The sequence below is a fragment of the Vipera ursinii genome (assembly GCF_947247035.1).
Source record: "Vipera ursinii genome assembly, chromosome: 2".
Classification (NCBI taxonomy): Eukaryota; Metazoa; Chordata; class Lepidosauria; order Squamata; family Viperidae; genus Vipera; species Vipera ursinii.
In genome coordinates, this window is record NC_139513.1 from 208,245,569 (window position 1) to 208,268,456 (window position 22,888).

A 22,888-nucleotide genomic window follows, 5' to 3' on the forward strand; every position below is an offset into this window, starting at 1 on the left:
AAATTCTGCTGATTTAGATGAGACAAAATCTCCACAATACTGTTTAGAATAAATTATAAATGTGAGAATATTTAAGTAAGTGATAATCCAATGCAGAAACAAATTAAGATGGTATATATCTATCGAAATACTTCATGGGCACATGTCATTTAAATACAAGTGCTCACATTTAACTGATGTGTAGATTTTCCATTATCAAATACATATGCCAAAGGCTTAAGTATAATTATACTTGTGAAAAAGCACTGAAATGAGTCATGTAAACTTTGTTAATTACTTCAGCTTGCACCATTTTGTTCTTTGCCGTTCTTACTTCATTCCCAAATATGAATTTTAACTCTGTAAACTGAAATCCCTTCTATTGCTTTACTGAATATTGTAGAGGTTAAGTCTCACACAGTCAGCAAAAAACAAAAACAAAAACCAACCCCCCCCAAGAAAATCTAACCATTATAAAAACAAAGGATAGATGGAGACAAGAACAGCTCATTCAAAACAGGGATGAAGTACAGTAGTCTTTTAGATTGAAAAATGAAACACAAAGGAATATGAACATTATTTCTATATATAGTTTCTTTAAATATTCTTTAGCTGAAATTTCTGGATTGCTCAAGTGGTTCATTTCTGCTTGTAGATGTGCAGTTAATTTAGTATGCTGCTCTGAGTTAGAACTTAAATCTAGCTGACAAAAATTTGCTTGCAAACAGGTAGTCCTCACTTTATGATGGCAATTGGGATCAGAATTTAAGTGATACAGTTATAAAGCTTTACTCACATGATCACAGTGCTTGGTGATGGCAATCCTGCAGTCCTGGTTGCAGCTGTAACCCTAAAACCACACAGGTTATCAAGCAAAGGAGGTGGGAGAACCAGGCAAGCAAGTTGGCAGGTACACAAGTGCTACCTAGAAGTGCCACAAGCAGGTACTAGAGCATGGACAGATGTGCAGGTATTGTGGAGGATGCCATGGACGGGTGTTACAGATGGGTGCAGCAAGCAGGCACTACGAAGTGCAAACAGAAACACAACTGCTGTGGGGGAATAGAGATGCTGTGGAGTGTGGGTAGCTGGAAAAGTGGCAGAAACAGGACTGAATTCCGTTTTCCAGCCAACTTCCCCATTGACTTTGTGAGATGATGGCAGGGAATGTTGGAAATGATGGTGAAATGACTGCAGTTTGCTGCAATGTCAGAATCATGAGTCAGACATGAAGTAACCGAAGCCATATGAAAACTAAATACAACCTTGCTTGATTGCCGTTGACACTTATATAACTCTAAGCAGGTGCCCAAGGTTAGTTGAGAAGATTTCTGTACCTAGGCTATTAGCAATAAACCAGTTTAATTGAATCTTCAGGTGTGGAGCTGGTCTATTGCACCTTACAGTGTATTTAAGAGAAAGTCATTAACAATTTCCCCCTCTACTTGAGGAGGTTGCACTCAGCTAGGAGAAAAAGGGGAAGGAGGAGGAGCATAAAGAAGAGGAAGGATACTAGTCTTTTATTCCATTGGTGGTCTAATGAAAATGAAAATGAAGTCATAGAAGTTGGCAATTCTTACAGCATGTAGAGAGACTCAAGAAGTTGGGAATGTTTAGGTAAAGAACACTGAGAAAATATTGACAAAGAAGAAACCTGTATTCTCTTGCTCTAAAGTGCAGGACACATAAGAAGGAAAGTACCAACCACTAGGAATAGCAATAGTCTACAAACCCACAGCCACACTCCACCAAGAATTATCCAGAACCGAAGACAAGATACAGAAGGATGATAGAAACAATGTCATCTACCAAATCAACTGTAACCATTGCAACTAATTCTATGTGGGGCAAACATCACATCAGTTAAAAACCAGCTTCCACAAACACAGGCTGGCAGTCAAATTCCACAATCCCAAAGCCTTAACCTCTATCCACACTGACCCCAAGCAGCACCAGTTTGATTGGAGCAACACAAAAATCATCGGCCACGCTACCACCCACCAAGCTCGTCAGTTCATCGAAGCCTGGCACTCCACAAGCAATTCCATCAACAGACACATTGGCCTACAACCAGCCTAGGAGACCCTCAGAATCCAAATCAACCGCACAGCCAACCAGAGAGAGCACCGGCCCTCAACCAACTGACGCAAGCCCCTCCCCCACCAGCTGACGCTGACCTGAGGTAACTTCCCACTCACAAGACCCATCACAAGACTCTCACTGATGACTCACACCTGACCCATCACAAGACCCATCCCAGGACCCTCACTGAAATTCTTATAAACAGAAGAACACTGACAGTGACATCGCCTGAACTCTGCTGAAGATGTTACCTAGCCCGGCAACGAAATGTTCAGAGAACAAATCTTCACCCTCATCCTACACCCGAGCTACAGATACTCACCACTATTGCAGAAAGGGAAGTTTCGACAACATTTTAGAAACAACTTCCTAATAATGTAAACCAGTTCAAAAAAAAAAGATGAGGCAATATATCAGTCAGTGGATATGTTCAAGAGCAGGCTACATTTGTCAAGGATGCTTCAGTTTTGATTTCTGCAAGAGTTAGACTTGGTTACTAAAATGACCCCTTCTGTATTCAATGTTCTTGCTCAAAGAGACATTCTGTGTTAGGGGAGAAGAACTGTAATCTTTGCTCTATATTCCTTTAAAAGACAACAATACTGATGTTAGTTGCACTTTGCTAGCATTGTCCTGTACCAGCTATAGGGAAAAAATAATGCCACACACAAACAAAAAAACAAACAAACAAGGTTCTTTCTGTATCCTGCTCAAAAATAAAACTTTATTACAACTGAGTTGTAATGGAACAACATAATTTTATCAAACCCATGTGCAGCTATTGTTTGTCCAGAGAGTCCCTAATGTATGTCATTGTCACCTGTAGTTGGCAATAAAGCATAGTAATTTTAGACATATTTGTGTAAAACTGATGGGCTATACTTCTACTTTTAATTCTGGGGGAAAACATGTTTTTATTATCAGAAATTTGGAAAACTTTTATCTAAATCTTACTGCTCTCATAAAAGCTGGATAAGCTTCACTTACACCAAGAAAATGTCAATGTGAGAGTTCTAGCAGGCATATTACTTAACTTTTATCCAAGCCATTCATAACAAATCAAACAAAAGAGAGGGATCAAAGCAGAGTAACTATTAGAATGTAATCAAGGATTTATCTGTTGTTTAAGATTAAGCCAGTACTTAGCTGTACAATACAGCCTATGCTTAAGAGCAGGAATCAAACATATTGGCTTATCTGGACTGCTAAAAAGGAAGAACTATTCCTAATAAGCTTCCATTTAGTCATTGAGTTGCAACTTAAGTGCTGAATTACATCCTAAGCACACACAAATGCATTTATCTCAAATGGTCAGAGCACAATTTGTTAAAAATGTTGGCTCCTCCTGAGCTGTACAGCTACAAACCATCCATTTACTTTAAGATTTCATATGAACCAAATATTTTCCTGGTTAGAAAAATGTTAGAGATGGAACCTATAAACAAAACCAATTATATTTTACACAATTTTTAGCATGCAGCAGAAGCTGTAACTTCATGGTATAGTGATCTTAAATTTGCAGATGTCAGAGCTATCTCAACCATATCATTGGAATTTGCCTATGTATTATACTAGTTCTAATTTAACTGATGGTGACCAAGCCCCTTCCATAAGTCTTTGCTTCCTATTTTGTAAACTGCAAGCGTGCAGTAATGCAACACAGAAAAAGCAGAAGTGTCCTGGATCACCCTGAGAATAGATGATCCAGCTTCTGAATTGGAGAGCTAAATGCTTACAAATGAGACCATTTTTATCCACCAGCCTTGGTGGTGGCTTCTATGAAGGAAACTTCATAGGCACGTAATTTTAGTTTCTTCTTTTTTGTGGACATACTTCACATATATAATGATCTATAGACGTTCAGTACCATCTACAGTCTTCCCATCATGAAGAGGCTATTTTCCTGCCTCCCAGGAAGAATATCTGTATAAGAAATGAAGAGGGAAGGATAACAGCAAAGGTTGAAGGTTAGAGGAAGAATAATACATTTTGATCTGGATGTTTCTCTTTTTGTAGAAATTCAATAAAGCATGGGTATTTATTTCCGCAACCCAAATTTGCTATCATTTCATTCTAATAATCTTCATTCCATTCTGCTGTATGAAAATAATAACAATTCAAAACAACTGAATCTTTGTTTTACATCTAAAAAAAAGGTCAGGAGAAATAATTCTTTTGTAAACTGTAAAACACTGATTACATTCAACCATATAAATTCCCTTGCTAATCTCACCTACTATCTGCTAAATATTTTGACAAAACAGCTGTGAGAAGGCTCATATGTACATCCTGATGTATAATTACTCAAAGTGAGAGAGTATCCATTACAGATGTTTCCTCCAGCATGCATGCATATTCTCTGGAGCCTTTTGGTCTACATAGATTGCAATTTATCCCAATATAAAATATCCAGTAGCTAAAAATACACAAGTGTACATTCTATGCTGAAAGACAAGAGGGAGAAAGTATTCTTAACAAATAAAGTCTGTCTTGAACTCAGACTCAACTCCTGGTGACTTCATAGTCAATGCACACATAGTTTTTTTTGGCAAAAGAATGAAAAAAGTATTCTTTTTATTTTTGACTTCCCAACCAACCCTACAGTCCTGATATTGCTAGGTGATAACTGGTCCAAATTTTAACTAAACCTGATTCATCTATGGTAATTTAGCTTTTGAGTTCAGCCAAGTTCAGCTGGGTGCTGCCACCTAGCTGGATAGAAGTGCTGTTAGTAGCAGATAAAATACAGTACACCTAAGCATTGGTTAAAGAAACCTTCACTTTCCAAACACTAAAATTCTAGCTGTAGATTTGGAAGGACAATTATTTTATTCCCATTAACTGAACTGAATACTTTATTTGGCCAACTGTGATTAGACACACAAGAAATTTGTCTCTGGTATAGAAGCTCTCAGCGTACATGTAAAGCAACAGAATAATAATGCCACCAATAAAAGAGAGAAGTAAAGAAGTTAATAAGATAATAAAAAGGATGAATAATAATACTATGGCCACAATATATGGGTATACATAGACATTAGGCAGCACTGTGAGAATTGTAAGATATTTGCATACCATCTTTATCTTTATCTTTATTAGACTTATATACCACCCTTCTCCCGTAGGACTCAGGGCGGTTCACAAGGTTTTATTAAAATAACAATACATTACAAAAATTAAAAACAGTTAAAATAATTACGTTTAAACCTTGAATAAATATAAAACCCCAATTAAAATCTAATAACTACACTACCAGCAGAACAGTAACTTTCTTAGTGAATGATACATAGACATGTTGCCCAAACCACACTCCAATCAATTATGAATATTGTTAACCACTTTGGCTTATGTAGACTGAGAATGATGGTTTGGAAATGCCAGTTTTCCAGTGTTGACTGTGAGCAGTTTGAAAGCAAATGCTGCTCAATTTTCTGATGAGCAATTTTACAAAAACTGTATTTTATCTCTCCTGCCAAAAATAGCCACTTTAGCCTAATCCTGATTTAGTTGGTTGGTTCTTTTTACAATAACTCATGGAAACTGCCAGCATTATCTTATCTCTATTTGCATATACGAAATCAGGACCATGTAGCTTGAAGAGAAATACATTTATCTACTAGGCTTATATGGAACTCACATAAGGAGGGATTTGAGTGTTTTACTTACCCTGACTACAGTAAAAGGGTTGAAATATAACATTGATATGATAAAATGGGAAAAATATAAAATAGCAACACATTACTAAAAAAGAAACTAATACCATTGTGAACAACATTTATAACCATAACATGGATGAGTATTCTAGCTTATATTAGTTCTCCTAGTATGGCTTTCTTAAAAAGCTTGGTTTTAACATGTCTCCTAAAAATAAAGCAAGATCAAGAATAGTTTTATCTCTGGGAATGAGGTAATCTAAAGAACTGGAGTCCATTGCTTGGACTCTGTAGATAACAATCCTTAAATATTTATATTTATTAAAGGCTTTTTAGCAGTTGGCTATTGGCAAGTTATATGACTGACAACTGAAGTCCAAAATAAAATGTAAAATGATTTACTTTTAAGTCTTGTTTTACAAACAGAAGCATTCTAAAAACACTTCTTAAAACTTCAGCTCCTTTAATTTAGCTGTCTGGGGATGATGGGGGTTGTAATCAGGCACATCTGGAATGCAGTAGGCTAATTTACTACATTAAGTCACTCTTGAAAAAAGAAAAAAAAGAGAAAAACAATTTCTAAGCAGTTGAATGATTACACTCTTTGGATAAGATACAGAAATATTATTTGATATGTCTTCCCATATTATAACAAAAGGCAGTTATAAAAGTCATCAAAAGTTCAAGCAAAGACAATTATTGGTTTCCATCCAGTAACATGGACTCATCCTTCAGAATTTAAAAGAAGTATTATTATTTTAACAATTTTAAAGATTCAAAACACTGCTAAAAAGCTGGCATCAAGCCAGTGTATATGCAAGAAATTGTGCAGATGTATGTTTTCTGAAAGTAATATGTAAAGTGGTAAAATGCCTCCTTTTGTATTTCCTATCAGTAATCTTTTTATACTTATGACAAAATGTATCAACAAAATTTGTGTTCACCAGAAAATATGTGTTGTTTTGCAGTCTAAATGCCAATGATCTAGGCTTCCAGAGTACATACACCACACAGCCAAACTGCAGCACATCTGGTATACTTATTACAAAATATTTTTTCAGGTCCAGCATTCCCTCTAACTCACGGGTGTCAAACTTGATTGCGTCACATGATGTACCATGACGTATTGTGACTTTTTTGCCTTTACGGAGCTGGGGTGAGCGTGGCCTGCGCGTGACGCATCTGGCCTGTGGGCCACTAGTTTGACACTCCTGCTCTAACTGAAAGCACTAGTGGCACAGTCTATATAAGAGTGGGCAACTATGGTGCCTTTATGACCACAGGACTTCAACTCCCAGAATCCCTGACCAGCCTGGGGCCATAGTTTTCCACCCCTGGTCTATATTACTGAAAGGCAAACTTAGCTGTGTGTAATTTCAGTATTGTCCCACCTCATTTTTGGATTTTAATTATTATGAAAACAAAAACACAACACTATTAAAGGTTGTTACCACCCTATGAATGTGCAATTGATGGACAGAATTAGAGATGGAGTCAGAATTTTAATTGGGGAGGATGGGGCCAAGATCTGATTAATGTTTCAAAATCATGCTATATTAATTAACAGGTGCAGGCTAACTGGGATAGGATTAACACACTTTTCCAACAGTAGTGATGATTGTGATTGTGAGAGACTTGCGATGGATATTGTGAAACTATTATCCAATAAGCATTTCAGAAAAAACAATGTATTTTTATGTGGAGGCCCTGAGGCAGCTGCTTGGCTGGGAGAAGCAGACATACTTTGTGATTTTTAAAGAAAACATTGTGTTTTTTCTCCTGATACTGAGAAGATCATATCTGTTATTTTTACTAAAGTATGTTATAAAGAGATGGGACATTCTTATAACAGACAGGTTAAAATCACCTTCTTAATTTAGTTGGTGTCAAGTTTCCGACGTATGGGCTTTTCAAGTGACTCTGAGGCATTGTTTATGGATTGGCTCGGGCAATGAAGAGGGAGACGATGGCTTCAGCTCAAACATTTATTGACTCAGCCCGGACAGGGCAAAACTGTACAACCAGCCTTTATATAGGCAACTGTCAAACATGTTAACGAATCAGGGACGGGTGTTTTCCCGCCGAGGGGCCGTGCCCAATAATCAGCTGGCAGCTTTTGACATTTCCCCAGTGATAGCGCATGCGCCGCTGGGCTGGGGAATCCTGTCAGCTGGCTGCTGTTCAGCTGGGAACCCGGGTAAAACCTAACCGGCGTTTTGACAGCTAACGGCTGTCAGTGGCTGATGTGCCTGCACGTGCGCGACTTTAACAGCTCGCGGCTGCTGCCGCTTTGACAGCTCGTGGCTGGTGTTCTTACTGCGCGTGCGCGGCTTTTTGACAGCTGTCAGTGCGGCCACGTGGAGCGGCCTTTTGACAGCTCGCAAGCACGGCTTTTCTTTGACAGCTGTCAGTGCGGCCACGTGGAGCGGCCTTTGACAGCTGTCATTCTTGTGGGGGATACATTACAGTTTACCTTTATTTAGCCTAATAGACCGGCAAATGCTTGCTCGAAGGAAGCTGGAATCTGAAATCTCCGCCCCTTGCACAATATATTAAAACACAATTCTCCACCTCTCTAATTTTGTCATTAATCATATTCTCCAATTAATTTAAAGAATCAGTTTCCCTTCCATAAGAAAACCCAAGGTCTTATCTTCTTTAGTTAGAGATGGCCTTGAAAGTACAATCCTACTCGTCCCCCCTCCCAACCTGAAATTCAATCTCTCAAAGCAATACACAAGTTTAACATATGAAATGGCTACTTCTTCATCTCTTGTCAAGCAAGAACATTCAATGTTAGCAGCGTTGACAGTTAGGCAAAGTAGTGTCTCTCCTCAAAAACCAAAAGTGGATGCCACTGTACACTCCCGTTGGTAAGATCAACCATTTAATGTGATTATTTGTCTACACATTATTAGAATTCTGTACCTGACTAGAGAGTATCCAGGTGCAAAAATGAACTTGGTAAAGCGAACAGAAAAACATTGGCCAACGTTTGATCAATATTATATACTGCTGTGTATCGATCCTTCCATTATACAAGACCTTTACCATGACAACAAATGCATCTGATTAAGAGGTAAAGAATGTCCTAAAAAGAGTAGAGGATACTTACACTTATCTAATCAGCAAGAGTGGATAATAAAGAAACTGAAGAAAAAAAAGGATTTCCTCACTTGAGCTTCAGCTTATACTAGCTCACAGGTTTAAAATCTGTCTTGCCGCGGTGGGTGAGTGGAGAGTTGTTATTATTGTTGATGCCGTTGTTGTTCTATATTGTGTTTTTATTGTTTGTAAGCCACCTAGAGTCACTGTGAGAGAGTAAGCGGCTATATAAAATTTTCTAAATAAATAAATAAAATCTGTTTAGGACGAGTGGAGGAATCCTGGAACCTTGCTAATAGTCTAAAGCAGGGGTGTCAAACTGCCGGCCTGCGGGCCGCTTGCATCATATGAAAGCTGCACCCACCCCAGCTACGGCAATCCAAAAAATGTCGCGATACGTCACGACACTTTACGTGATGCAGCGAGTTTGACACCCATGGTCTAAAGCCATCAATTAGCTGTAACACCTTTCAATGTTACCTCTGTAGTATAGTAATAGCCTTCAAACTGTGTACAGCAGGGGTAGGCAACCTCGGCTCTTTTATGACTCATGGACTTCAACTCCCAGAATTCCTCAGTCAGCTGACTGAGGAATTCTGGGAGTTGAAGTCCATGAGTCATAAAAGAGCCGAGGTTGCCTACCCCTGGTGTACAGTAATAGCTTTCAAACTGTAGAACTTCTTTTTCTATGGGAGATGTTCTATATTTAGCAACTTTTAACGTATACACTTGATTTTTAGCTGCCAGGGTCTATGGAAGGTTTATTTTGTTTCTATTTGCAAAAACATCTTGATTTTTAGTTCTCTTCTGAGATTAGATTATTCAGTTTAATGTAGTATAAGATTTTTGGTGGATTGCTTTTGGCTTTGTTTTTGTTGGTTTTTATTTCTTCTTTTTTTGGTAGTTAAGTTTCTTGCATTATCAGATGAAGTAAAGCATAACACTTCAATACATAATGAGAGAAAGTAAAATGTCCAAAAATTATGAAAGGGTATAGAAGATTTTCCCTTTATCCCAAAGAGTTCAAAATTTAGAGCAGCTGCTAGAATATATATATATATATATATATAAAGCTGTTAAAAGAGACTTCACCCAAATCTTTCTTAAAAATAAACTGTTGTTTATAATTTTGCTAGATCTGTTTCTCATTTTACTATACAACAGACCTCAAGATAGCTTGTCAGAACATGCAGAAAAAGTCTGCTGAGATGATTTCTAAAATATGTACCACAAACATTGTTCAAGTTGGCCTGCCCTACCTATGCTGGCAGAAGAGGCATGCCACTGCCTCCCCCCACACACACACAAATGCTTGCCCTGCTCTTTCCCTCCCTGTCTTTTAGCTAGGTCTATGTATTGTATTTTGTATTTTTGTAGTACTGTAGTATTTTATTTGCAGAGTTTTATCTTTCAAATATCATAAGCCACCCAAAACTACCCTGCGGCCAATAAATTTGATAAATAATAAACAATACATTCCTTAGGCCAAATGTTTTATTTGTGCATACATCTTCAGCTCCAGTCCCTCAAATACACCCAAAGCAGATGGCAAAAATATGTTAATGTAATGCACGCCATCCTTAAAAAAATCTTCTATTTGCTGAAGCATGGCAGATGTTCATACAAAAATAAATCCAGAAATGTACACTGCCAGGAACAATTAATAAAAAATTTACATATGCATTTTCAAAAACAAACAGATTGTGGTAAACATAAGGATTATTTGTTTTGCCTATTACATCCCCCAGATTCTACCTGTAAACGCTGACAAAGGGACACATTTCACACTACGATACCTTCAGTCAACTGCATAATTTAAGCTACATATCTGTTGCTGTTATTACAATTAGTGAAAATAACCCAGTAAATTGCCAAAACAAACCACAGAAAATAAGTTATACTAAGAACGTGGTGGCGAACCTATGGCACGCGTGCCACAGGTGGCACGCAGAGCCCTCTTTGTGGGCACGTGCGCCTTCACCCCAGTCCTAAGCCTTCAGCTGGGTTTTATAAAACCTTTTCGCTTTAGGCCTCCGCCACCATGTGCAAAAAAAAAAAAAGGTTCAATCAATCATTTTCAACTTCTTGCGGGAAGAAGATCTCACAAAGTTGGAATTGATTGACTGAACTTTTTAGTCCCACCCAGTCTGTTGTTACCACTGCAGCCACACCCACCCAATTGGCCACACCCACCCAATGGGCCACACCCACTTCGCACCCAACGATACGTAAGTGAGTTTTGGGTTACAGTTTGGGCGTTTGGTCTCTAAAAGGTTCTCCATCACAGAGGAGCTCAAGAATGCATTCACAGGAACATTTGCTGAGAATGGAGATTAAAAAAAGTCAATATGGCAGCTGCCATCAGCCAGGTAAAGAGGCAGGGCTTCAATCATGGAATCACAGATGTCATCTTGATATTTTTGCATGCCTTCATAGGTATTTATTTATTGAATCTATACGTTGCCCATTTCAATCTGAAAAGCAACTCTGAGAGATTGCAGGTAGTCCTCGACTTACAACAGTTCATTTAGTGACCATTCCAAGTTAATAACAGCACTGAAAAAAGTGACTTATGACCATGTTTCATACTTGTGACTGTTGAAGCATCCCCCTAGTCATGTGATTTTCCTTCGGATGCTTGACAACTGACTTGCATATATGACGGTTGCAGTATCCCAGAGTCACGTGACTTTCACCTTTTGTGACTTTCTGACAAGCAAAGCCAATGGGGGAAGCCAGATTCACTTAACAACCGTGTTACTAATTTAACAACTGCAGTGATTCACTTAACAACTGTGGCAAGGAAAGTTGTAAAATAGGGCAAAACTCACTTAACAAATTTCTCCCTTAACAACATAAATTTTGGGCTCAATTGTGATCATAAGTTGAGGATTACCTGTATATTCATATTTCTGTAAACACTATATGTCCTACATGCCCAATATACTAGAAGCTTTTGAGGAATTCTAGTATTATGTACTGACAATAAACTAGATGCAGATATATTGCTAACAGCATCACAGCTTCCTTTCCTAATTGTGTTCAACTAAACCACAGGTCTGCAACCCGCGGCTCTGGAGCCGCATGTGGCTCTTTCAGCTGTCTCCTGCGGCTCCCAGTCCTCTGCTATGTGTACTCCCAAAAAAAAGTGAGACTAAACATTTCAACCAATCAATTCAAATATGCAGGGTAGGTGCATATCTCACCTTGGCTCCACTCTTCAGTCAAACCCTGTTCTGCGCATGTGCGCATGTACGTGCATGCGCACACATTTTTTGTGGCTCCCAGTTTTTCCTTTTGTGAGGGAACTGGTTCCGAGTGGCTCTTTCACTGTTTCAGGTTGCTGACCCCTGAACTAAACATTAATATGTAGATCCCTTTCTTTTCTTTTTTTACAAATTTTATTGATTTTCTAATATTACATTCACATATTTGGAAAGCAACGTGGTGTCTGGGTAGTAGTAATTCAATTACATACAGATATCATTAGTACAGATTTCAAATTGCTACCATAAACGTTTCCTCTCTTTTTCCCTTCATATATACTGTAAATTTGTAAATTTAAAGACAAATTTTATCCTATCAATCACATAGAAATATAACTTCCTTACATATATCCATAATTTTTAGTTTGCACATATTCTAATTGTTTTAACATACAATCTTTTAGACAATCAATGACCTAACAGATTTTTCAATTTTAATTTCCACTAACATTTAGATTTAACGTTTGATATTTATCATTCCCAAGATTTTTAGTATACTCCCAATTCATCTATCACCATTTCTCACAAAATCTAATATTCAAAAATACACATCCCGTTTACTTAACTTCTCACCCTCTATGTCAACAAATTAAAGATACAATAAGATATCCTTCCTTTTTTACTAATTTTCAGTTTTTTTAAGTAGTAATCAAAATTTCTTTTTATTTCAATATTTAATACTTCCTCTCTTCCTCTTTGTATCTGCTGTCTCTTGCTTAAACTGATAATTTTCATTTTTAACATTCCATATAGACTTATTACTTTAAACAATAAGTTTTTAGCTTATCTACATTATTCACCTTTACATGCACAAATCAATATTCAAATTAGGTATTAGTATTTATACTGCTAAATTTTAATGACCAAAATGTTTTCTTTATCTCAGTTCATAACAATGTCTTGTGTTCAACATACACATCTTATCTATTTAAGTACATACTGTTTCAGATTTCAATAAGATGGTCGAAACTCCATTCTTCTTGAGTCTTATTCTGCCTTTTTTTCCTTTGCCAAATCATCTTCCATGTCCTTGTTTTTGGGTCATTGAACCAATCTCCTTGTAATATCCTGTATATTAATTGATATTGGCAAAACCATCCAGTCGCCATTTTTTTGAGAGGACTTGTAGGTCTAGTAGTGGGTCGTCTCTTTATTCTTCCATATCGACGTGGTTGTTCTGAATTGTTTGTCTTCTCACCCAACTGTTCTTTTTCTAGATCCTCTAGTTCAGGGGTGTCAAACTCAATTTCATTGAGGGCCGCATCAGCATTGCATTTGCCCTCAGGGGGCCGGGTGGGTAATGGCCAGGGTGGGCATGGCCTACTGGGTGGGCGTGGCCAGCTCTACATCATTGGCATCAAGGGTGCCTATGGGGGCCTGGGCAGGAGTGGGACAGATCTGAGGGTCTCTGGCAGAAGGAGGGTCTCTGGGCCAGGGCCAAGGCAGCGGGGGCCGATCCCTCACTGTTTCCAGGATGGCTTCATGGGCCGCATGAAACCACTTCGCGGGCCGGATCTGGCCCCCGGGCCTTGTGTTTGACATGTCTGGTTCCTTCTGAGTTGTATAAGAAACCTTTTCCTTTTTCCAAGTTGTCAATGTTTTTCCTGAATTTTCAAATATCAATATTTGTTGAATAGTACATTCTTCTGTCATCGTATTTGAATGTTTCATTTTTTCTATTGTGTTTTGTATAGATGGTTCTTTAGTTGTGGTCAAAGTTTGGGCTTTCATATCTGGGCTGTCTTCCTTCCCATAGCCTCTTAGTATTTCATTGGTTGTGGTAAGAATTTGGATTAGTGTTTTCAACATAGCGAGAGTTTTTTGGTCTATATCCATAAATACGTTTTGTTCCTGGTCTTCTTCCATATTGGTATTTTAAGCTAAAGACTTTACACTTAGAAAATCCAAGAGAGATTTTTTTTTTCTAGATAGGGAACACAAAGCCTTTCACAGCTGTTGTTTCCAAGTTCTCACGGTTATGTATCTTATCTATTTCCCTGGGCAGTCAGCCAGGCCCCCTTTAAAGTTTCCCTTTGAGTCCCAAAGTTATTTCAATCTTTTCAGTTTTTCTTTTTCTTTTTTATAAGAAAGAATCCAGATTTCCAATAGAAGTAGACAATGAAAAATAAGAAATAAAAAATCTTTCAGTCCACATGCTTTGAGAAATAAAGTTCCAATTGGGATTCAGTTACTTTTTCAATGTTTAAAACACCGCTGGGTATTTAGTCGCCGCTCTTTCTGGAGGGAGGGCTAAAGTCCCTCTTCCCTCACCGCAGGGGGGCAGAATGCTTAGCAGCTTAAGGAGGTTCAGAAAGCAATTAGGGTGTAAAAGAGGTAGATCTCACCCAGTCTCTTCCGCGCTGCTTTAAGAGTTGCCTGGTGGAAAATGTGACTTCGGCTGTTCAAAACCTAGGGACGAGCCATATTGGCCGGTCCTTTCATCCGCCGGTTTGGAGGGATCGCCAGGTCTAACAGGAGAATTGCGGCTCTCCCACGATCCAGCAAGCACCCCTCCTTGCTGGTTGCCTCTTTGGGGCGACTTTCAGCCCTTTTCAGGGGCCCCCAGCAATGCAAAACTGGACGGGGGAGAGAGAGCAAGTCTCCCAGCCATCCATAGCGGCTGCGTGGCAAACCGGAAGTCCCTGTAGATCCCTTTCTCCCTTTAGTAAATTTCATCTTATTGACGCTTTTAGTTTGGTTAGAGTTAGACCATTCTTCCTCTATTATAGCTTGCAACTCAAACAACATTGTATCATGTTATCCTGAGGATCATTTAAGTGGCGAAGTCTTAAACGTAAAGTAGGATTGCTGAATGTCTGACATGTGCTTTGCCATTAAACTATGGTAACAATTGCTCAATTGAAATTGAAAAATAACTAAGTTATACATACTTGCTCCTCCCTTTTGGGATAAGCAGTATGACGCACAAACAGAAACAGAGGACGCAACAATAAGCAAAAAGAAATTTAAGACACAAATTTTAAGACAAAAATATAAGAAAAAAGTAAGCTAATTTTGTTTTAAATTTATTTTAAGATTGTTGCTGAGACAAGCAGTCATATAAATTGAATGGATAAATGAATGGATAAATGAAGTTTACACCAATGTCCACTATACTTTGCCACAATTTTTTCCTTGCAAAACATCCTTGCTTCCACCACATCCATCTAACACTTCATACATTACCTTTTAACAGGTTAAACAGTAATTTTCTCAGTTTCCCACTCACTTTCGATTCCATTCTGTTCCTTCATACATTTATTTTGTAATTTCATTCAGTCTTTCTTTATGACATCACAACATGTACCTCTTTTGTACTGTCTCTCCATAAGTATTCATCTATGTATTTATCATTGTTTGTTCTTTTTATTTTACCACACACTTAAGTAGCTCATTCCTACTGTATTCATTTTGTTTCTTCTGTCATGCTCAGCTCTCCTTCCATGTAACAAAGTGGCAGAAGCACACTCTTTATTGCAACAGTTGTTGCTTCTTTCAACAATTATTTATTCCTCAAAACAAAGTTTCTACATTTTTCTTCTTTAATTAACATTCTACTAGCATATATAAATTCATCTACCTGCTCTAGCTTTGCCATTTATACATCTACAATCTTCTTACTTCTTTCGGCTAACAAATACAAATACCTTCATTTTTATATATGAATTTTCGAACACCTACTTCTTACTGCCACCTCTTCTCAGCCAACAACATGGCATCATCTACATACAAAATTACAAGTATGTTGTATCCAGTGCTTTTTTTGTAAAAGAAAAAGGTGCCGGAACTCACACACGTCATACTACCCGCCTTGCCTACCCTACAAGGTTCCATCCAAAAAAGGTGCCGGAACTCCGTTCTGAGCGTTCTATGACAAAAAAGCCCTGGTTGTATGAACACACCTCTGCCATCATCACAAACATTTATTTCATTTATTTCATTTATTCATAAATCCATTATTATAGGGATGTTATGCATCTTTGTTTTAAACCTAGCTCAGGTGTTGAACTATTTGCTAAGCATTCTATTTATCTCAGTCTACTTTTATCATTTAACATTCTCAGTGCATTCTCAGTGCATCCAGCAACCCTAACCCATCTTCAACATCATGTTCAGTTAAACCTGTTCACTTAATTGTTTTCTTTCTCTAATTCAGCATGCATTTATTATCAACCTGCTGATGAGCAAAAATTCAGTCTGTCTACAACCTTTGCTCAGCATAAAAGTCTTGGCCAGCATTATCTCTTTCAATTAGTATTATTTTTATTGAAAAACTTTCCAGGCACACTTAAAAAATGAATCATCTGGTAGATTTGCATTTCCTCTTGCTACCTTTCTCTTTGTAGGGGAATAATAATCAGATTTCCCCAATATTCAGCTACAAGAGCAACCTTCACAGATGTTAAACAAGCTGTACAACTAATTGTTAATAAACATATGATAATTTAACTTTTTCTAGTTATACCATCTATAATAGCAGCCTTAACCATTTTCCAAATCTCTCACAGCATTAATATCATCCTTTTTATTCACACACACACACAATCTCCAGACAGAGATTAATGTAGCATTTGTTTCAATTCCATGTTTCCACATACGACTAATATTAATACTTTAAACAAATATTTCCAGCATCTCCTCATTTCAATTTCATTCCAAATAATTTGATCACTTTTATTTTAATTTCATTCATTCTCCTGGGGACTTTATTTAGCAATCCTCACCATTTCCAAGACAATTGTTTAATTCCATCAACATGCCCATGCATTTTCTCTGCTTCTTTTCATCTTAACCATTCCTTGCTCTCTTTCACTTTGTTCTTTGCAAATATCTTTTTCTCTTTGTACATTGTCTTAGTTTCATACAAAACTTTCTCAGATTTGGAAGCATTCATTCTCTTCTATGCATTTCCCCCTTATCTACAGCATCTTTCACTTCGTTATTTTACCAAGCATTCTTTTTCATATACATTTTCCACACTGTCTTTCTTTAGATCTTCTTCCCAACTTTGTTGGGAGATAAGTCTGTCTTCTTCGCTTTCATGTAAGATTTCTACATTCTTTTTCTGCAGTCATTCTATTTGCATTCTATTTTATATCACTTCTTTCCTTTCCTTCCATGTTCATTTTTTTCTCAAGATCCATGCTGCCAAAAAACACACCAAGACTCAAATCTAGAATTTCTCATTACTTTTGTATCCTTTGCTCATTTGTTCAATCTTTTATTATGAATAATGAGATCCATCAAGCTTTTTAATATATCTCTTTTCCATGGTGTCTGCCTGAACAGATATAGCTTAATACACTTGTTTGAAACAGTATTTTCCTTAAGTAGACAGTCACCAAAGAGCCAGCATTTTCACTCATTTTTGGCTTTCAGAATGGCCCATCACATTTTATTTTTTCTTACTCCTATCTTGCCCTTGATTCAGATCACCCTAGGAAAACACTTTCTCTCCTGGACTGCATTCATTCAGAATACTGGACAGGTTTTCCCAGAATTCCTTTTTGATTCTGCCATTATCACAATTCAGTGGAGCATATCATTTCTTACGTATGGATTTCTACTTTCATACCTACCCATAATAACCGAGATAAAACCACGTTACGTGTCACATCACACATTTTAACTAGAAGCACAATCAGTCCAGTTTCGTCCCAAGTATGCTTATACTGTTTTATGCAAGCTAAGATCTCTACTGTGGAGAGAACTTTGTGAGGCAATATATAGGTGCTGGTATATAGCCAGTTAGGAAGTCCGTGAATGTATTGGCTCTCAAGATATACCCAATTAAATACTGACAATGTTTACAAGAAAATGCATGTTATTTAACACTATTATATAGCTAGCTAAATCAAAAACCGAATCTGAATGATGGTTTGGGTCTACTGACATCCAAGATGGGGTACCTGAAAGATGAAAATGTCTCACAGTTTACACAAATAAGAAACCCATGTTTTCCATCAAGAACATGCTCACTGGACACTACAGTATAGACAAATTCTTCGATGGATCTTTATATCATGAGTATAAATGGTTTTTTTTAGGGAGGGCTATTTGCGTTTCGTGACTCTGTGATGTCAAATTTAACATATCAAAGCTCTTAAGCTTGGAAATTGCATGCCTGAGAATACAAAAACAAGGAGCTATGATCCATTTGGCTGGCTAAATATTCAGGTTTGGACTTGGCCTGTTACAGACATCTTTTGAACGTGTTATAAATTCTGTAAAACCATTCAGTCGGTTGATACATAAATATAGTGCTGGGAACAACCTTGCCCAAAGCCAAGCCTGGTACAAATATAATAGAAGAAAAGTTACTAACCTGTACATTCATGCTGCAGTCCTTTGCCGTAGTATCCCTTTTCACAAATACACTCAAAGTGTCCTGTGTGGGTACCACATTTGCAGCTCGCCATGGCATCACAGCAATTTTCAGTCCCCTCACAAAGGTAGGAGCAATACGCTATATCTTCCTGAATGTAACTTCCAGAAGGCAAATCTGTAATTAGGATATTTGGAAGGACACGATAGGGGTTCCAAATAAATAAGCAAATAAATAGTTAGAGACGGCTACTCATCTAGATAAGATTTTTTAAAAAAATATAAATTTCAATTAACTGCAAAAAGCAAGCTAAATCCTAACCGTTATCCTTATTAAAATAATGGTAATTATTTTAAAATCCATTTATCAAGCAGAAAGATGGGAAATCAGTTAATGTTCAATGATAGTTCTGCTCCATTTCGTTAACACTTGGAAATCTGCATCTGCTAATTAATTTCCATAGATACGATGTATTGAATAATTCTTCCATGCAAACTTTATTATAATAAAACTGAGCTGCAGAAGTCTGTACCACACTAGGTTTAATCCTCTTTCATTCTGTTTGTGTGAAACATTATTGTTTGGTATTCTAAAGTAAGTTCTACCCTTTAAGGTTTCACTGATTTAACAATGTAATACGGATCTATCTATCTATCTATCTATCTATCTATCTATCTATCTATCTATCCATCCATCCATCCATCCATCCATCCATCTATCTATCTATCTATCTATCATCTATCTATCTTTCAATATATGCGGCACGCTCTTCCTTCAATTTTTCCTCTTAATAAATCCCTCTGAGAGAGGTTCAGCTGAGAGATAGTGACTGCCCAAAGTTTTCTTCTCCATCATGGCTGAGAATAGAGTTGAACGCTCTAAGGAAGGTAAAAAGTATTTCTCAGAAACTGCACTGAAGCTTTTCTAAACAGATGAATGAGGGTTAACATCCCTGCTAAGATGCTTAAAGGGACCTATGACATGACTTGCCAAAACTGGTCCCAAGTAAGGTATATCTATCTAAAAAGCTTTGTTCTATACTTAAAAGATGGAAAATATTTGAGGCATTTTAATTATTTTGTCCTGCAAAAGCCACGTATTCATTCATTAAACTATACATTTTAATATTTCCGATTTTATCTGACATTACCCAGTAAATTAATCAGGTAAAGTCTCTTGAACATATGGTTAAAAATGAGTTCTGAAGGCTTTAATGCAAACGTTTATTCTGTAATCAAGAAAAGAAAAAATTGCCAAAAAACCCACTGACTTTGTATAAAAGGCAACTCAATTTTTAGTTTTTGTATTTATAAAGTGCAATTCAATTTCTTACAATTCTGAAAACCTACGCGTTTAAAAGCTAATCTTTTATACTTTGTTTATTCAATGCAGAAATATTATATATTGACTAGAGGAAGAGGCAGGATTCAATACACTGCTTAAGTCTCTACGTAAGTGTAAAACCTAGAAGCAAAAATAAAGTGAATGGATTATTCAGAACTACAAAAATAAGGTGTCCTAAAACCTGCATTTTTTACTATATGGAGATTGGGGTCATTGGTCACAAGCATACTTCTAAACCTGCCACACACACATTATATTCCCATGTGTAATGAAAGACATGAAATCATAATCAGAAGCATTCTTTTAAAATCAAATGGAGCATCAATCAATCAATCAATCAATCAGAATAGAGCTAGAAGGGACCTTGGAGGTCTTCTAGTCCAACCCCGTTCAAGCAGGAAACCCTATACCGTTTCAGACAAGCGGCTGTCCAGACTTTTCTTTAAAAAAATCTACTTTGAAAATAAGTATAATAGCGTTTGGGCAAAGGATGAGGTTGAGTCTGACAATGTTATGCTTGCATAATGAATTATCTTCCAGTTAATTTATTACAGGTAGTCCTCAACTTATAACAGTTCATTTAGTGACTGTTCAAAGTAACAATGAAAAAAGTGACTTATGACCATTCTTCACTCTTATAACCATTGCAGCATCCCCGCTACCCCATGATCAAAATTCAGAGGCTTGACACTTGGTTCATATTATGACGGTTGCATTGTTCCGGGGTCACGTCATCACCTTTTGCTATCTTTTGGCATGCAAAGTCAATGGGGAAGCCAGATTCACTTAATAACCATCTTACTAACTTAACAACTGCAGTGATTTGCTTAACAGCTCTGGCAAGAAAGGTCATAAAATGGGGCAAAATTGTTTTAGCAAGTGTCTCGCTGAGCAACAGAAATTTTGGGCTGAATTGTGGTCATAAAGTCAAGGACTACCTGTACTGGAGTAATAGCCGTATATTTCAATTTCAGATCATATATCATCCCTGAGCTTGAAAACACACAGACAATCAAAGCAGACTTAGATCCAATACCTTCATGAAGAGCTCGGCGAGCTAAAGCTTCAAACTCTGCAAAACTGTGGAGCAAGTAGCAGTGATCTTCCTTTGGGTGAGAAGCCATGTCGTTCAGCTCTCTGATATTGCCTTGCCATATCCCAAATGTGAAGATTTCCACTCCAAAATCACGCAAGGATGCTGCAATGGGACGAGGATCCCCTCCATTGGAATAGCCATCCGTAATCAAAAATATTACTTTGGTAGCATTTACACGGGAGTGAACCAGTATTTGCTAAAAAAAAAAAGAAAGTAACAAAGAGAGAGAGAGAGAGAGAGAGAGAGAGAGAGAGAGAGAGAGAGAGAGAAAGAAAGAGAAAATTAAGCAGAATTATCAAGTTGATAACCTTCTCATGAGTTCGTCTACCAGCATTCACTCTCTTTTCTTATACAATTTATTTTTTGAAGAACCACTGTAAAATCAACACTTCTATCTGAGGGTAGAGGAAAATACAGAATGGAATGATGCCTTTTAGATACTGGTGAAAGCTTTTTTCCCCAGCACTGTGATGGTCTAGTCCTTTCCTTTTTCTGAAAGGAACCGGTTCCAAGAAGGCTCCACACCCATTTGCACTACTCAGGTGATCCCAACAACACAGATAAGCCTCCAGGTGGCATCAACGGCTCTCTAAAAGAATGCAAATGACCTTGCTGTCTGCAAGGAATATAAATCCTTCCATTCCCCATCAACCAGTCAGAGCTGAAGAAGCTTCTTAGATGAGAAGCGAAACATCTTCAAAGAGAAAAAAGAAAGTCCAGGTGCCTCATGAAAAACACCTTTGGGACAGCAAATAAGTAATTTAAATAATTCCTATGCATTTTTGCTCATGCAGTACATCCTCTTTGGCCCAAGGCTTTCTGTCCCATAGAAGATATCTTTGGTTGTAAGGAGAGTTGCAAAGAGGAAAAAAAGATAAGAATAGTGGTATTATTATGGTTACTGATCAGTATCCTGTTTGTTGAACAATCTTGCCACTACAGCTCTCAGCAAAGCCAATAAAAATTTGTTTGGTAAATATAAATATAAATATAAACATGCATGTCTATAAATACACATATTTATAGACATGCATGTTTACAGGTACCTCACATAAACAGTGAGTTGAAGGGACTTCAGTAAGGGTTTCAGCTGGAGTTGGCCATTTACATTGATAAGGGAAAATTTGCTACCTGCTACCCAGTGATGAAAATTCAGAGGCTTGACACTTGGTTCATATTATGAAGGTTGCATTGTTCTGGGGTCACGTCATCACCTTTTGCTATCTTTTGACATGCAAAGTCAATGGGGAAGCCAGATTCACTTAATAACCATCTTACTAACTTAACAACTGCAGTGATTTGCTTAACAGCTCTGGCAAGAAAGGTCATAAAACGGGGCAAAATTGTTTTAGCAAGTGTCTCGCTGAGCAACAGAAAAAAAATTATGGGCATTTGTACTTTTTTCTTTATCTGATTTTCCTTTTTGGTAGGATCATCTTAAACTTACAGTTCTATTTCTTTCTGATTTTATTTATTTATTTATTATTTATTAATTTAATTTCTATACCGCGCTTTTCCCGAAGGACTCAGGGCGGTGTACAGGGCAATAAAATGCAATAAAAATACAATATACAAAAGTTAAAATGAGAATTAAATAGAATAGCCCAATTGCAGTAAAAAGTTAATTAAAATTACAATTAAAATACCCCAAACCCATCAGACCAGGCCAGCTTGTTCAAATAAGTGAGTTTTCAGGTCACGGCGGAAAGAGCGAAGGTCATGAATAAGGTACTTAGAATGCTGAAGCAATGTTGAAAATGTCCTTCAAAATTCTTCTTAGACAGTCTTCTCTTTTACAGTTAATTAACTGTGCAATTAAGTTCCTCTATCATCATGTAATTGATTAACCTGTCAGGACAAAGTCTGTTTTTTCAGTAAATATTTCTCTTAACCCAAAGTGGAAAAACTGAAGTATTTTTCTTTCTAGTTAAAAAGATAACTAATTGCAGTTATCTTTAGCTGGACCACTAAGCAATAATAAAATCAGTGCCTTTGTTTCTTTTATTGCAGAAGGTAATTATACTTTCCAGGAAGGAAC

The 22,888-nt window shown here is 37.3% G+C and overlaps 1 protein-coding gene across 1 annotated transcript in view; it reads right to left on the reverse strand.

Annotated features, from left to right (window-relative positions):
• The window catches only part of SVEP1 (sushi, von Willebrand factor type A, EGF and pentraxin domain containing 1), a 143,395-nt gene extending 122,502 nt beyond the window's left edge, over window positions 1–20,893 (reverse strand). The window contains exons 1-2 of the mRNA XM_083353768.1: window positions 20,791–20,893; window positions 18,411–18,587 (exon numbers count right to left, since the gene is read on the reverse strand). Of these exons, the coding sequence (XP_083209894.1) occupies window positions 18,411–18,587; window positions 20,791–20,878 (265 nt within the window). The 5' untranslated portion in view covers window positions 20,879–20,893. The remainder of the gene's footprint in view (window positions 1–18,410; window positions 18,588–20,790) is intronic.
• Window positions 20,894–22,888: the final 1,995 nt, after the last annotated feature.